Genomic DNA, 17,553 nt, shown 5'->3' on the forward strand with positions numbered 1-17,553 from the left:
CACACACCCTTTCTTAAAGCCATTGTCCGTTGGGATTTTCCTTGTTACCACAGTCTGGGATAACTTGACTGTCACCCAGGTTGAAGTGTATAGTGATATAATTTAGTAGGTTGAACGCAGCAGAATAGTAGATGAAGCACTCGTTAAGAGAGGGCTGCTTCTGGCTATTGGCCTCGTGGATTGAGTAAAAGAGTGCCACTAAATTGTCCAAAGTTGAGGTGTTTGCCCTGAAGCCACTGTGGCAGAGTGGGAATATCTCAATCGCCTCACCCCAAAGCTCTAGCTCTTTCAGAAGGACATAGGTGTAGGCTTTTACTTCAATGTCGGAGAGGGCGAATGGGCAGTACATTGCTGGATCCTGCCTGTTGCCCTTCTTGAATACTGGGTGCAACATCCCAAGTCCTTCCAGGTCTCTTGGGCCTGCTGGGTCAGTGAGCATGATTGGTATAGGAAGACTAGCATTGCTGCCCACAGGTCGGCATTGTCTTTGAAGACCTGAGCTGTTATGCCATTGGCACCTGGGGTTCCTTTGGCTATAGCTTTCTTCAAGATTTTAGAGATGCTGTTAATACTTAGCTGTGCCTCTAAATTCTGAATTTGTACAGGGGTGCCACGTGTGCCCAGATCAAGGATTCTTACCATTTTCGCTACATATCGTTTTTTTAAATGTAGTGTCCAATGTGTTTGTCGATGAAGTTTGTTTGGCTGATTCCAGGCATGTCTTATTTTTAATGTATCTCCAAGATCCAAGCTCCACTTGGCTCCTTTTGGCCATTAACTATATACATGTAGCCATCCTTTGTCCACTTGCTTGCATTTGGACTCCCAGACTAGCTGTTTATGCTGTTTATTTAAGGATCATAGTCTCAACTGTATTTCCTCTTTGCTTGTTTTTTGACTCTTTGTAAGACGTACTTTGTATGTTGCGTTTGCTTTCTGTTAAGTGGCACTTTTTAGGTGGAGTCTTAATGGACGTCCTTTGGGGCACTGGGGTATTCCTTAAAGCATGATGGTTTTCATTTGTGATTGTGTTCCAGTTAGCCAGTAGGTATTTTCTGTTTTCCTTATTTAAGTTGTGAGCATCCTGATGCTACCCAGTATTTGAATTTCTGCATCCCCTCTGTGCCCCATGTTATTCTCCTAATTAGTTGCCAACTTTGGTCAACAAGTGAATCACCAACTGCCCTCAGGTGCGCTAGCTTTTATGGTAGTGAGGATAGGATCGTGATCACTCTTGTGGCGAGTTTGAATTTCGAAATTTACTAGGGACTTTAAGATTTTGTCAGAGGGGAACATATAGTCTAGGGTGCTTATTCTCTTGAAGGTTTTTTGGAATTTTAGAGCCACTGGTTTAATTTCCAGTGTGTGCAGGACGGATTTAAGGCAGTGGTTATTAAGTAGGGTGCAAAATGGGTTTGGTCTTCTATGTTAGAGTCGGTTAGGACTGTCCCCAGGTGGTGCTGATTGCAGCCGCCACAAATTACGTGTTTTTGCAGGTCACAGCCTCCAGAGATTCACAGAATTGTGTCAACCTGTCCGCTCGTCCTGCTCCAAAGCATTTAAAATAGACGCTGGCCAACAGTAACTTTGTTTATGCGCAGGCCATCCAAGGTAACCCGTTGAATCATTTCGTCATGTGCGTCAATCTTTTTTAATTTCGAATCCTGGCCCCTGCATACATATATTGAGAGGTCACCTGATGGTCTCCCAAAGATGTTTGGCTTTATTACAGGTTGGTGTATTTCAAAGAATCCAGGGACTTTTATGCGACCAGGTTTCCTGAAGGCAGTGAAGGTCTGGATTCTTTGTGAGCGAGACTGAAGTAGATTTAAGTAGTGTTGATAGTCCAGCGACAATCTAGGTTTTTATCTTTATGTTTCGGTTTCTTTCTGGACCTCTCTCATGTTTTATCTTTATGCCCTAAATAATATTACCCCCACTTGTCTGATCCCTCTTTTTGGTTAAATTACAGCTTATTTATTGTCCTCAAGGATTTGACGCTCAATTCCTGTCAAGGCTGGGTTAGGACCCGCCATCACCTTTTTAGCGGCTTTCCTAAAAGGAGTTCCCAGAATAGCATTTGAAAGATGACAGCTCTACCCTTCTAGAGAAAATCACAACTGCTCATTTGACCAACTAATTGTGGCTCTGGAAATAAAATCAACAGATGGCTAGTTATAGCAAGAGTGGGGCAAAAGCATAACTCCAGCAATGCCTGTAGCTCCAACACTATCGTGCCTAAGCCAGGGCACAACTCATGCAATTTTCTTCGCAGAAATCATGTGCAATGCCAACAAAATACGCAAAATTATATACTACAAGGCAAAATGCCAGCCTAACACCTTTTGGATGCACAGAAGCATTTTGCGCTAAAACTAGCGCACACTTGTGACTGTTGTGAACAATAGCAGCTCGCATTTAAAATATTCATGATGTTCTGATGCCGCCGTGATAAGATTTTCACCCGAACGAAATCTCGTTTACACGATGTGAAGTAATGGCGTAATCACATCAATCAACATGTGAAATCCCATAAATGACAAAAGATTGCGATTTCACGTAGGAAGCTTCACCCAGGTCCTTGCTTGCTCTAGACGCAAAGAAGCTGTGAAGATCTCCCCTGCCTGCGCACATCTGTTCCGCTTCACCTGCTTCGAAAACGTTTTCCAGACCTTCCCTATAGTGATACTTCCTGCGCGAAGTGCATTGTTGGCTCTCGGTGCTGGCGACAGAAGTGATCCTTCTGTGCCGTCTCGGACAGACTCCTCCAGGAACCTCAGCACTTTACTCAGTGCGGCTTAATATGGCGTATTTGAGAGGTGCTCAACTGCTCTCTATGTTTGCGGTGCCAAGTGACGTTTCAGTATGACTGCCTGGCACAGGAGAGGTTTCCACTTCTCTGGCCGGATGGCGAAGCTGAAAGGTAAGGCTGCTTCCGTTGCCAGGATTTAACAATGGGTGTGTCGCCGGGAATAGCCACTTCCAATGATGGTTCTGGAGTTCGAATAGAAAAATAAAATGCCCTGGCAAACATCAATGCAGTATATAGGTTAGCTACATTTAATGCCCAAAAAGTTTTATAGAAAAAAATAAATATACAATTGAACTCGTTTAAAGTAAAATATATAATATAGCAAAGTGAATTCCAGCACTACTGACGCTCCTAGAGCTTGAACTCTATTTTATTTTATTTTTCTAATAAAATCACTATGTCTGCCCCCTGAACATAAGAATGACCATCATCGCCTGACCCAGAAGGATGATCTGGTGCACTTATAAATTGCCCCTAAAAACTCGTTCTTGATCTGCTGTTGTGAAAGTTTTTGTAAGAGACTCAACCAGTATCTAATTTGTAAGAACAAATAAGTGCCAGGGCCCTCATCACAATGCCATCTCAGGTTGCACCACCCTTTGCCAATGCCAGCCCTTCCAAAGACAGTACCAACACAACTACTAACCATCACACTGCCTCATGTGTGACAACTCAGGCTATTTGAGGCCCCAAACTTATAAGAATGACTTGGGGGTAGGTATTAGTTGTTTTTAATGGATATTGAATTAATAAACAACTGTTGTTCTATTCATCTCAAAATTATACAAACACCGCCATCAAGTGACAGCTGTCATAAATGCAGGCACTGACAATTAAGTGCTGGTGCTGAGCACCGGAAACTATTGGCTCAAATTAAGCAGTGGATAAAACATGCTCAGTTGTCATTGTGGAGGTTCATTTTGGAAAGGTGTCTATCAATTGGTGTTTTGCTGTCAGACAAATGAAGTTTTCTCTTTTGCATAATCCCATCACTGGTCTTTTGTATATCACTATTTATTGCATTTAGTACTTAATTTGTGAAAAAATAAGCGCCAAGGCCCTTGTCAGGAGGTCACTGCAACTTGCACCACCAATAGCCCCTGTCATAGCTGCCAGCGACAATACCATCATAATGAACCATCACACTCATATTAGTGTGAAAATTCAGACTTCAAATATACATTAAAATGACTAATGCATACCACTTATGCTAGTCTTACAGCTTTGGGTGGTAGGTAACAGTGATTTTAATGTATATTTATTTATTAAACAACTGTTATTGTGTTGCTCACAAAATTTTACAAACAGCGCCACCATTTGGCAGGCTGTTATAAGAGCCGGTGTTGGCAATAAAGTCCCAGTGCTGGGCACCGGAAACCACCTGCTCATATTAAGCACAGGTTACGATATTTTTTCCCTTTCATCAGCACCTTTGAACATTACAACACAATCACATTATACATCATTTATTATTATATCTTTAAATAAGTTTCCACAAATATGTTGATTTGATGCAACAATTTGTCTCTGATTTTCTTTTTTAAACTAAATTGTCTTTCAGATCTTTACTGGCTCCTTAAAGTAACTCAACCGTTTTGTGGCAACTGAATTTCTTTTCTTCTAAAACCCACCATCAACACATGAAACAGTTATCTAGATCATGGGTGAAGGTGAGAAGAGAACATTTCGAAATTGCACTGAGAGTAGCATCGTCTTGATGGTCTAGCAACATGGAGACCGATTTTCTAGATCCTTGGCAAATCTTTCTGGTCAGGATTAAAAAATAAAAACAGAGCAAGCTTTCCGCGAGTTGGTTTGGGGACCAGTTAATGACAACTCTCTTTCAGAACACAGGAAAGAAAAGTGCTGTATGAATTTGTTATATAGACAGGTTCTTAAACTCTATCACAAGTTCATGAAACACAATTCTGCATCTTTTTATGATGAGGAATTAGCCATGTACCCGCTCTTAAAAACAAATAATTTCCATTATAATTTTTTTTCAATACTTAGAGATGCAAGCAAGCCAAATAGCTGACTCGAGCTCTGTGACAATATGGCTGCTTTCTTTTCATGTAAAATCAAAGGCAATCACAAAAACTTTGAGGTCCGCCCATATATATGTCATTTTGACTTGAGTAGTATTCTAATGGTATTTATGACATCCCAACATGATCAACTCTGCTCCAATCACCAAAGTTGATATAAAGGTTGCATTGACGGAAAGTTAGTCTAGTTCTTCCCTTGACCAATGCCCCTCCAAAAACATTTTATTTAGGGTCAGAGAGTGTTTGACCCATGTCTGTAGTCTTCACACTTACTCCCCAAAAATTGAGGTGATTCCCTCCTCCTAAAATCATGAGCAGTGATGTCTTTGCTGGAGAAGGGGACTGCCGATTCTGCCATTTTTGTAAATTGTAGGCCTATTCCTTTCTTGTTTGTGCCAAATAAAATCTTGGAAAAATGGTAAATAAGCAACGGTCAAGCTTTCATGAAGCACACTAAATCCTTGACAACTCGGTCAGGTTTCATGCAACTCCTCTAGCAGCCTTTGAACAGCTTCATGCCATTTTAGACAATGGACGTTGTGCCACTCTGATGTTATTAGATCTCTCATTCAGCACCATGTCAACTTCCATTTAATGGAGCGGCTGGCCAGTAAGGGTATTTGTGACTCAACGCTCTGTTGTATACAGCCTTTTCTATCAGATCACTCTCAGAGTCATCTCGGGTCTTTACAAATCAACCCTTTTCGAGCTTAAATGGAGAGTTTCTCAGGGCTCTTCAAATAGTCAACCCTTTTTAATATGTACTTAACACATATGGCCCTGACATTCAATCGTTTAGTTACTTGGCTTTGTCCTATGCTTACAATGCACAGCTCATTGTGCCCACATCTGAGCAAACCGCTAACACCCAGAAGCTCTTTAAAGACTGCTTATTGTCAATTGCCAAATGGATTTAATAGAGCTGTCAGCAGTTCAATGCTTCTAAAACTAAGATTCTGGTTTCTGGAATGCTTGATTCGATTTGTTTGCCTTAATGGTGGCCTTGGGTCTAGGTCGAACTCCTCCTCCTTGAGCCAAAGCCAGGATTCTTGGTATGCTTTTTGTTCAAGACCTGTCTTTTAAGTCTCAGGTTACAGTATATTCTTCATCCTTTTTGAAAGCCCTTCGGAAAGTTCTGGATTTTTTGACTATGGTCTCTCAGAAATCCATCATCAAAGAAGGTATCAGAGTGAGGTTGGATTATGGCAACTCACTTTACCTCGGGTGGCCAAAATACACCATTCACCTGCAGACAGTACAGAATGCTGTGGTTCTCTTAGGCTACTAAGCCACCTTTCTGTTTGATGCCACCTACTGGACCTACACTTCATAAGAGGGTGCTTCTTAAGACCCTTCTTCTTACTTACCAGGCTGTTAACTGGAGAGATGCTGAACACTTTTAAAGGGTAGTACAACTGTTCAGTCCGGTGAGAGGTTTAGGTCATTGGGAATTAAGTTACTCACTGTACCTTAGTTTCGGGCATCCCATTATGAGTGGGTGTCTTTCTCCTCCCTGGCCGTCAAACACTGGAACTTTCTTCTAGTTCGCCTGCGTATGACACCTACCTTTAGGTGTTCTGAAAAATATGAAAACATGACTTTTAAATCTTGATTAGTCTTTCATTGATTAGTATGCATTGTCCTTAGGGCTGGCATGCCCCTTGGGAAAATCTGTTTGCCTGAACAGGTTTTTTTTAATTAATTCTTTCATTCATGGGTTGTGTGTTTTGTTAAGAAAAAAATAATTTTCCAGACATACTAGTGTTTCTTGTTGCATGCACAGTTAGCCAGTTTCACCTTCCACCTTATTTCTTGGATATATTATCTATTAAAAGCAGTGCTTAATTTGTGCTTGTTGTTTCCGGTGCGGGCACCGGCATTTATTTTTGAGGACGGGCACTTATTTTTCTGCCTCACGCATTTATTGCGAGCAAAAGACATATGGGAAAGACGGAGAAAAAGAAAAAGTGTCACAATGAGAGAAAGCAGAAAGCTGCAAGAGCAAGCTGAGTAGGCAAGAAGTTGCTGTAAATGGATTGAAGAGGCCCAAGATGGCTTCAGGATTAAACTGCCTTAGTATTCCGTGTTCGCACATTTAATTGCAGCAGCTGCAGGTTTAAAAGGAGGGCTTAGGACACCAGAACTTTTTTATTTACAAATTAAGCACTGACTAAAAGAGGCATGGGCCTCTTTCTTATCTTCATGCTTCCCTGAAAGAAGGATCTGGAAATTGTTCTATGTGTTTAATTGTGGAGGGAATGTAAAGTAGGAATAAAATATTTCAGGATAAGGGCAGAGAATGTCAGCCTAGAGCTTGTAAGACTGATGCAGGGGTAGTTAAGTGGTACTGGTCATAGAAAGGACATTAGATCACTGGATACCATTCTAGCTGGTTCTAATGGGTACAGTTTACAGGAAATGAGAAGGACAAGACTCGCAGATGGGACATGTCATCACAGAAAGATGGCAAGAGTTAATCTGGTGACTGGGCTGGGTTTGCGGAGGTAGCCGAAAAAGCTGATAAAATAGAGCTCAGACGGGTCAGGCGGTCTCCAATTACCATCAGTATCTCCAATGCTTAGAGGAAATGTAATGATTAGGGCCAGTTATTTTTTCTTACAAAATGGACTGGTGTACAGGGAATACTAAAGAGTCTGGATAGTCCAGTGTCTCTTAGAGAGGATGTGTCACAAAAGAGCCAGTCACATCATCTCTCATGTTTCTGCTTCCACGTGCTCCCCTGGGCGTCTTTGGGAAATGTTTGCCTTTGACTATCAGTCAAAAAGAGCTCTTTGAAGCAACATTGCTTTCAGATCATGACACTATTTTGATCTGATTTTTTGTGTGCAGTCCCTTTGGGGGGGTGGGGTAGTGTTAGTCAGTAAGAATTTGCATTGACAAAGTTTCAGCATGTACCATGATTCCTGAGTGAACCACTTGTTAAAAATCTACAGAGGGGCTACACATTATGACGATCACACAGGCATATGTATTTCGGTTCTGCATATTAAAATGGGCGACTGTGTAATGCTTGCTGCCATGTAATGTTAGGATTTCTTACCAGTAATCTTCATTACTCTGACTTCTAATTCCTCAATCCCATTACTTGCATTCCCTCCTCTTTATCATTCAAAGAGTGGCTGTGGATGCTTGGTATGTCAGGATGTGCTTTGCCCTTGTCGCATTTTAATAGTAAATGGGGGCAGAGCTGTTATTTTTTTAACTTAGATTTTGCTTGGTAGGAGTGGTAGTGGTGAGGCCTTGCCTCATGAAGAGCATGTAGTAAGGGCTGGGACAAGGAATGGATGAGGAGGTAATTTAAGCTACTAGGTGTTTTGAAAAGTGTAGTTTTGGAACTTATGCCTTCCATCAGTGAAACCATTGCTTAATTTGAGCTGGTGGTTTCTGGTGCTTTGCATTAGCGCTTGTCAACACCAGCACTTATGACAGTCTGCCACATTGTGGAACTGTGTCTAATCAAGAGATGAGCACAACAATAGTTGTTTATTAATTCCTTATACATAAAAAATGTCTTATAGATGCCACCTAAACCATTCTTGTAGCTTGGCGACCTGGGATAGTCTGGATCGTTACACTTGTAACAGTGTGGTGGTTTTTTTGCTGGCGAAAGCAAAGGGTGGTTCAAGCCGCAGTGATCTCCTGACGAGGGCCCTGACCCTTCCTTTTTTTTTTTTTTTTTTTTCAAATTAAGCAGTGAGTGAAACAAACACATTCAGTATATTTTTTGTCTTTTGCTCATAAACGAGACCCTTTTTTATCAATGTCTTCTTTAAATTTGAAAAGCAATTTATTTCAGCTGCAGCTGCGCCAGTGAGTCTGGAACAGCCACAGCATCAGCTGGTATTTTATAAGGAAGCTTTTCATCTGATGCACAAGGCCCCGACAGTCAACAACTACTGCATGCGGGTAGCCAGTCACAAGCACCACTACTAATACAACTCTTCGCTTGGCGATAATGGGAGAGCTCATGCGCCAGTGATGTCTATGTTATATATTATAAAATACAACAGGGACAGATTATTGAAAGTCTTTCAGTTTACATCAGCCAGGCCTTCTTGCGGCAGCTAAAACACTTCCGTTTTTCATGTTAGTCTGATGGGATGAGGATGGAATGAGGCCGAAGTCTTCCGGAAATCCTGGAGAATTTCAGAACTTTGTGTTATGACAGTGGCCAACATCCCAAGGAATCTCCTAGGCTCTTCTCTTTTGAAAGCAGCATCATGAATAGAAAGTGAGAGTATGGATTGGAATATGATTCCCACAGGAAAACGCGGGAAATTAGACATGTGTTTTCAAAGGAGAAAAAGTGTTGTCTTAACAAAATGGACTTGTAACACAATTATGAAGGGATCCGGTATAATTTCAATAATATATGTTATTTGAGTCGGTAGATCAGAGACTCCAATCAATTTTAGTAGTGTGACATTAACTGACGGGGCCCCTGTGCAGAATGTAATCAGGGCGAACTGATGCTCCCGACCCCTCAGTTATCCCCGGGCGTTAGGCTGCACAGCGGGGCCTTCATGCACCAGAGAGACTGCATGGGTCTGCGCTACGCCCCCGGTCCCTTTTGTCTCTTTTTCTTTCCTTTCTATTCCTGTTTTCATCAGCTATCCTATTGTTCCACCCTGTGCTATTAAGTGGAATGGAACCTCTGATTACTTAAATACTTTAGTAATGCTGACTTAAATAAGGGTAATTTCATTGAAAATAATTTTGACTATACACTAATGTCCACAATATCAAGGTATATTCTTATCCTTATGTTCATTGGGAAATACAGGCTCGTGTTTACATAAACTTTGCCGTACTTTGTATGTTACACATATCTATGTGTTCAATATGGTTTCCTTACCTTATTAAAATATTTAAAAAAATAATAAACAGATAGTGTTCCTGTCATACCTGGTGGAACTGCCATTTAAGTGCAGCTCTAAACGAAAAACTGAATTTCCTTGTGTTTTAACGTCAGTTTTTCCTCTTTGCAGAGTGATCGACTCCTCGTTAAAGGAGGCCGGATCGTCAACGATGACCAGTCCTTCTACGCAGACCTCTACATGGAAGATGGATGCATAAAGTGCGTAAGAGTTCTAAAGCCTCACTATAACCTCGGATTTTTAGGGTGGTTGTTTATCGACACAGATTTATGAGGACAGAGGATGATACTGTGAGGAAAGCCTCTGCCATACTTACAGCAACTTTTGGGTGATATGTAAATTGCAGATATTCACTAAATGCCGTGGCAGAGGTGCCTCTGGAGATGCATATCCACAAATGTGCATGTGAATGATTTTATCAAAAAGGAGAGAATGAGATGTTTTTTCCACTTAATAGGAAATAGATATGTGCAGAGGCCCAAAGTTTTACTTTTTGAGCCCGGCACTCGGGCTGCTGAATGCCAAGGCTGCCCTTGGCATTCTTCAGTCCTCTTTCTTCCACTGCCCTACACTTTTTTCTCCCTATGTTTTCTACCTTTATCACTATTTCCTAACTTTCTCTACCGCGTTCTCTATTAATTACTTTTTTACTCTCTTTTGCTTTGGGTGAAGGTCTAACATTGAAAACTAATTGCCAGTTCCCAAAAAAAGATTAGTGCAGGTGCACACCACCAGGAACAACCAATGCATTCTAAGCATTGTTCTTTCTACATGTTAGTGTGAGTCTTATTCAGAAAGTGATGAACAGTCATTACTTGCCCCATTTACCCCACTTACTTGCACTCATTTTAAGTTGATAACAGTATTTATTGTGCACACATGATTGTACCATGTTAATTTAATTTTGTTTTTTACTGAAACATTGCATCAGTTTGTTCTTAACATTTCTAATTACATTCCGTTGAACTAGGGTGCTTGGCAGGGAAGGGGCGAGAAATAAAATCAAATAAAAAAAATTGACCTTAATCCTGCACTGCGGTGCTCCGCTCCTCCGTCCTGGAGTCGACTGCAGGCATAGGCTCCCAGCCTGCGACCAATCCTGACACTGCTTAGAGCAGCGTTAGGATTGGCTGGGAGCACCCAGTGAGGGCGCTCCCAGACAAACTGGGAGCCTGTGCATGCTCTCTCCAGCCTGGCAACACAGAGCCTACTGCACATGTGTGTTTGGCCATCCCGAGACAGCTGGCCAAACACACATGCCCTCTGGGGGGAGCACACAGTGGATTCCCTTCAGTGCTCGTGACAGTCCGTGGCACTGCCCCTTTTAATACAAAACGATAATAAACATAGTTTAATATTGTTTCACATTAAATGGTTTACAGCTGCTGCTGCTGGCTGGGGATGACACTCCTCCTCCCTAGAGGAGGACCCACCCTTGATTAAGTGATGTGTAACTGTTAAAAGCATCTCTTCAATCTTTCTCTCCTATAGCTAGACTACAAATAATTTTAATTTTCATCAACCAACCATAAAATAAAAACATTTCTAATTGATTCTAAAACAATGGAGTGACAGAGGTAGCACCACACTACTAGTCTCTTATTGCCTAATCCCCAAACACTTAACCCTGAACCTCATACGCTTAATATAATAGCCCAAACCGCTAATGCTTTACTCTTACTCATATACCCTATGCCCTCATATACACCTATATTCTATAATTTTAACCTCTAACCCATAGCCTTAATCCCTATAGTCTTACCCACAAATCCTCAACCCCTTATTACATAACCCCTTATACCCTAATCCTATACCCTGAAGCCACAACTCTTTGTTCTTAACTTTTTACTTCTTACCCTATACCCCAGAACACAAACCTTATACTCCAGAACACCTAATGCTATACACCAAACCCTTAACCTTATAATTTAATCCTACATGCATCCCCATTCCTTTAACCATATATTTCTAATCATCACCCCTGGAGCCCTAATCCTTAAACCTTACCCCTTTACTACAAACTTTGAACACAATACCCTAAACACTTAACAGCAATTCCTTAATCCCGTACCCCAAACCCTTAGCAGCATAGACGTAACACCCAACCCCATATCCCCCACTACTGTACCCCTAGCAACTGTACCCCAAACTCTTAAACCTAAATACTTAATTCTATTCCCTTAATCTCCAACTCAATAGTCTTAACCACTTTGCCTGTAATCCTTAAATCATAAGCCTTACCCTAACCAATTAATGCCTAACTCCTAGGCCTCAGGCCTTTCAATTGTACCTTAAATGGGTAGGTCATAACTCTATACTCAATACCTCAAACCCTATAAAATTAACCCCATACTGTTAACCTTTTTTAAAATAACTAATACTCTTCATTCAGTCTTCACTTGAATATATTTTGAGAGCAAACACTTTGAAATACTTCCCTTTTTCAGATGTATTTATTTTTACAACTCCTTACTGGGAAGATTTTGTTTGAGAAGTCTTGCTTTGGACGTTTTGCAGCAACAGTGTTGTGATGTAACTTTATATGTATATTTCACCTATGGGAGGAGTGAATTCCAAGTGGAACATTCTTTATTGTACATGATGACGTGCCATTTCAGTTGGTTTGTGGTGCAGCAGGCATGCAGAGGCTGAGTAAACGGCTTTCTTCAGTTTTGAGTTTCTTACTTTTCTGGAGTACCACAAATACTGTCCACTTAACCGTCAATCCCAGGCCCTCCACCCCAGTAAGCACCTGTACACATGGCCAGCATGAGTACTGCTCAGCAGTATTTGTATTTATCCCTTCCAGGAATAAATTAACTCAAGGCAATGCATTTCTATTAGGACGTTTTAAAATGATTGTTTTCCTGTTTTCCTGTGTGGGCATTAAAAGCCACACATAACCTATTGGAAAAATGTTTTTAAGGCAGCAATTACAAGTGACTCGATAACTCTTGTGGGCTCAGTAATGGGAGTTGCCGGGCCCATCGAAATTACAAGTTGGTTTTTGTTATACTGCTGAAAATAGCCAAAATCTCTTTACAAAAGACTGTGGAAAGCATTGTGAAATGACAAATTCCTGTATTTTATCCCCAAAGTCTTGTCATTCACATTATTTCCCCAACCACAGAATTAGTGGGAGCCGCAGTAACAGTAACTGTGGGGCAGGGAGGTAACCAGTTTAGGGCCAGGGCCCTCATAAACAAAGCCTAAATATAAAATAATCCCTGCTGCCCTAAGTCACTAGTGCCCCTACTGCAGACCAGTCCTTCTGATCAATTTTATTTATGTTTATAGTTTCACACCAGTTACACATCACAGGAGACTACTCTTCCTGTTCAACAAGTTGGTGGGGTGCAGAATTTATTTTAATAATTTGTATTTAGAAATATAAACATCATATTCAAATCGACAAGCAAATCCACAGTAGTACATGAGTAAGATAAGAAACCAAACAATATTCAAAGGAAGAGAGAGAAGAAGAGGGGAGGAAAGAAGAATGAGAGAAAGAAAACTGGAAAGAAAATAGAAATAAGTGTAGCCAATGTAGGTAAAAAAAATATTGTGAATTGAAATTAACGTCCAGATCAAAATAAAAGTAGCAACAACATGGTAAAAATTTAATCACAATCTGAACATATATTTAGCAGGACCCTACTTTCAACTAGAATTACTACAAGCATGTATGGACAAATATCTAGTGAGTGGTTTTCCCAGAGTTTTTTGTTTAACAAATAAAGATGTAGATGGTAGATTATATTGATCCAAATGCTGATTATGACAGACCAAGTTCCACCAATGTTAGATAATAATATTGTCCATAGATGTCCAGGAAGAAGTGATTACCTGAAGACCAATTGCAATGAGAAGATTCACTAATTTGCCCTGCAATTCTTTATGAGACCAAAGACAATTCAAACTGTGGAAAAATAAAACAGTTAAGGAAAATGGTTACTTGATACATATAACAAGAGATATACATGCCCACACTTGATCCCAAAAGTGAGACAATTTAGAAAATTGGAAAAACATATGTAATAATTTTCAGAGCTTTTATTACAATGCACCAAGTATCATGTTGAAGTAGTTTAAGTTTAAAAAGATGTACCTGGGTAATATATTGCATGTTATAAAAATAATCTAAAGTTTGCGTTAGGTTTGCTGAGCGTGCAGTATTGTTAATTTTATCCCATGTTTTATCTCAAAAGTTAGTTGTCCAATTGGCTTGCAAATCAAATTCCCATGCTAGTTCAATTTTAAATTTAGGTCTATCAGATGAAATATGTTTCAATGTTTTATAAATACGAGCGGCTTTGGAAGGAATTGTTACAAATCTGGGGATAGTCTGTGTGCCTTGATCCTGAGGGGTGGAGGATAAACTAGAATTATGGTGTGTGTAAATGTTGTAAAACTGATTTTGTTTAAAACACTTAGGCAGTAAATGAAAAGATTGGGAGAGATGCGCAAAAAAATAAACCATGTTTTATGTAGAAGCAACAGAGAGACTGCAAACAAGCCCCTATTAGACCAATCCCACCAAAACAATGATCTTCCTATTTAAATAGCCATTTGTTATAAAACATAGGACATCGAACAAAGTACTTGTAAGAATATGGCTTCAGTAGGGAGCAGGATGAGAAGTAAGTGAGGGTTTCTAATTCCTTGGAGGATGAGACATTTAAAGAATGTGCCTATGAAAAAATGGGTATATCATTGCAATTTCCAATAAATAGCATAATTTAGACTGCAAATTAGGATGATCATAAAAGCCACCCTGACATTGCTTGATTCCAAATGCATTATGGTAAAGGATGAAATAAGGAAAATGACCCCCCCCGTAAAGATTTAAGGGTTGATTACCAGTTTGGTGGTCCTAACGTGGGACTGCCAAATTTGCAGGGAGGACACCACCGCCATGCCGGTGGCACACCCCTCATCATATTACAAGATTTCTGCCGATCAGACCTGGCTGATGGCAAAAATCTTAGAATAGAGCGTTCATGCCAGTCTGATGGCGAGGACAGTGCTACGAGTTAGCACTAAGTTCTCTTAAAGGACCTGAGCGCTCTCCCATACCACAGAGAGGGCAGACCAACACTAAGCAGATAGTGCGCATTATGAGGCTGCTGGGCAGGGAGGTCCTTGCACTACCCCTGACATGGGCAGTGCAAGGGTCCCCCTGTGGCCCCCAGCACTTGTTCTCCACCAGTCTTTTCATGATGGTGAAACCACCATAAAAAGACTGGTGAAGAACAAGGTTGTAATCAGCAGGGTGGCACAGAATTCAGCGCCGCCTTGGCTGGTTTAAACCAAGACCACCGTCGCCCCGTCAGGATCTAGGATCCAGGCGGAGATGGCGGTCGGATAAAGGTCCGACTGCCAAACTGTAATTTGGCAGTCAAAACGCCACAGCTACAGTGGTCTGACTGCAATGCTGGTGGTCTAGTGACGACCAGCCTCGCCATGAGGCCCTTAGACATTCTGAGACATTGTAAGGATATTCAAAAGGCTTTCCATTCCAGAGGAAGCATGATAGAAACTTATCAATGACTTCAAAATAGCTTCTTGAATTTTTTTTAGGTAACATCATGAGATAAAAATTAATAATAGGAAGCAACATCATTTTTATTGTATCTAAGTGACCCCACCATGACAAATATAGAGGTGACCATCCCTGTTTAGTTATTTTGGAAACAAGGACCGCCATACTAGATTTGAATGTGTCTTTCAGATTATTCCTATACCAGACCCCTAGACATTTTATTTTATCCGAATTCCAAGGCAAGCCCACTCCCACATAAGGGGTTTTAAAACAGAACTTGTTTAATGGCATCGCTCAGGCTTGTCCATGTTAGGCTTAAAACCAGTTACCTTCGAATATGCATTCAACTCTTTAAAGAAGGCAGGAAGAGACGATTCTGGCTTAGAAACATAAATAAGAATATTGTCTGCATATGCTGCATATTTAGAGTGCTTTAATATATACAAAAAAGTTTCAAGGGCTAGGATGAATAACTGAGATGAAAGGGGGCATCCTTGTTGCATACCACAAAATAGAGGAAAGTATGAAGACTTAATTCCATTAACCAAGACAGAAGAACAAGGAGAAGAGTAAAATAAAGATATTAATTGTAAAATTCTTAGACCTAAACCATACCAGCGAGAGGCATGCATGAGAAATTGCCAGTTAACACTGTCAAAAGCTTCCTCAGCATCCAAGGATATTGCTGCAATAGAATATTTAAGCTTAGGGACTTTACTAGGAATATTAAGAAAGACATGAAAATCACCAACTATATTTCTATTTTTAACATAATTCTATTGTTCAATACCCACCAGATCAGGAATATAATAATTAAGTTAAAGAGCAAAAGCTTTAGAGAATATCTTACAATCAGTATTTATAAAGATATAGGATGATAATTTTTACATTGGGTTATATCATGATCTTTTTTGGGATCAGACAAATCATGGCTTCTTTGAAAGAACCAGAGAAATTATTCAATGAAAGGAAATATTGCATTCATTTAAATAATTTAGGAAACAATAATTTAGTAAAATGTTGAAGAAATTTGACAGTAAATCCATCTGGACCAGGCGCTTTGCCCGTGGGAAGGTGTTTGACAGCAGTAAATAATTCTTCAATGAGAAGGGGTTGTTCAAGCATCATCAGATCAGTGTGATTCAATTTGTGCACTGAGGGAATGAGAGAAAAGGGATTTGATAGAATCTTCTGAAGATAAGTGTTCAGGAGTATACAGAGTTTTTTCTTCTTCATACCCCACAAATAATTGGCCAAAAAAGAGCCAATTTTATTTTTCCACCATTGTAGCCTGCATTAATTGTAAGAAGAGTACCACATGCTTTTTCTGTAGTAGATTTGTTAAATTCAATCTTGACATCTACCAGAGCATCCAACTCAGTTTTATTGTTTTCAGAAGTATAAAATGTGTGTTCTAATTTTTTTATGTTAGAAGCAGTTTTCCATGGCTTTCTTTTCATTAGAAACATAAATTATAATAAAACCCCTAGAGGCCGCCTTAAAGGCATCCCAGAAATAATGAAACAAGGTGTCTGCAGTATCATTGGAAACAAAAAAGTAATGAACAAAAACTTCATAAGAAGAAAGGAATACCTTATCGGATAGCAGCTTATTTTTAAAATGCCAACGAAATGTGGAAGAATTATCTGGGAGAATAACTAAATTAGTACTCACCGGGGCATGATCTGAAATCAAAATGGATCTAATCTCGAATGAACTAAGTGTAGGTCAGACTTTTACGAAGAACTATATAGTCAATTGTAGTTTGTGACTTAGGAGGGGTCGAATAAAAATGTAAATTTTTGAAGAGAGGGATTAGCTAGTCTCCAGGAATGGGACAAAGCGTTGTGTGAAATGGTGTTTCTGAAAGCCTTGTGAGATTTGTGAGGAAGAAACCTTATAGTAGAAGGCCTATCAAGGAGTAGATCAAGAACTTGATTGTGGTCTCCTCTTAAAATAAAGTTTTAATTTGAAAAATATGTAATCTTCTGAGCATAATTCCTCCAAAAATTGGTTCAGGATGAGTAGGGCCATAGATGTTCGAAATTGTAAAAGTAACGTCATCAATGTTTATTTTGACCAAAACCCACCTACACTCTTCATCTTTCTCCTGAGAAAAAATTGAAACATTCAAACCTTATTGACACAGAATTACCACCCCGTTCTGGTGACGGATCAAAGGGGAAAAATAAAGCTCACCCACACGTTGCTTCTTGAGCTTGGTAATTTCTGCTTTTGTGACATGGGTCTCTT

At 40.1% G+C, this 17,553-nt stretch overlaps 1 protein-coding gene across 2 annotated transcripts in view; it reads left to right on the top strand.

Moving 5' to 3' along the window:
• The window catches only part of DPYSL3 (dihydropyrimidinase like 3), a 305,571-nt gene that overhangs the window by 204,011 nt on the left and 84,007 nt on the right, over positions 1 to 17,553 (top strand). For both annotated transcript variants that reach the window (XM_069244670.1, XM_069244671.1), the window contains exon 2: positions 9,870 to 9,958. In XM_069244670.1, the coding sequence (XP_069100771.1) occupies positions 9,870 to 9,958 (89 nt within the window). The remainder of the gene's footprint in view (positions 1 to 9,869; positions 9,959 to 17,553) is intronic.

Source organism: Pleurodeles waltl, chromosome 7 (genome assembly GCF_031143425.1).
Source record: "Pleurodeles waltl isolate 20211129_DDA chromosome 7, aPleWal1.hap1.20221129, whole genome shotgun sequence".
NCBI classification, from domain to species: Eukaryota; Metazoa; Chordata; class Amphibia; order Caudata; family Salamandridae; genus Pleurodeles; species Pleurodeles waltl.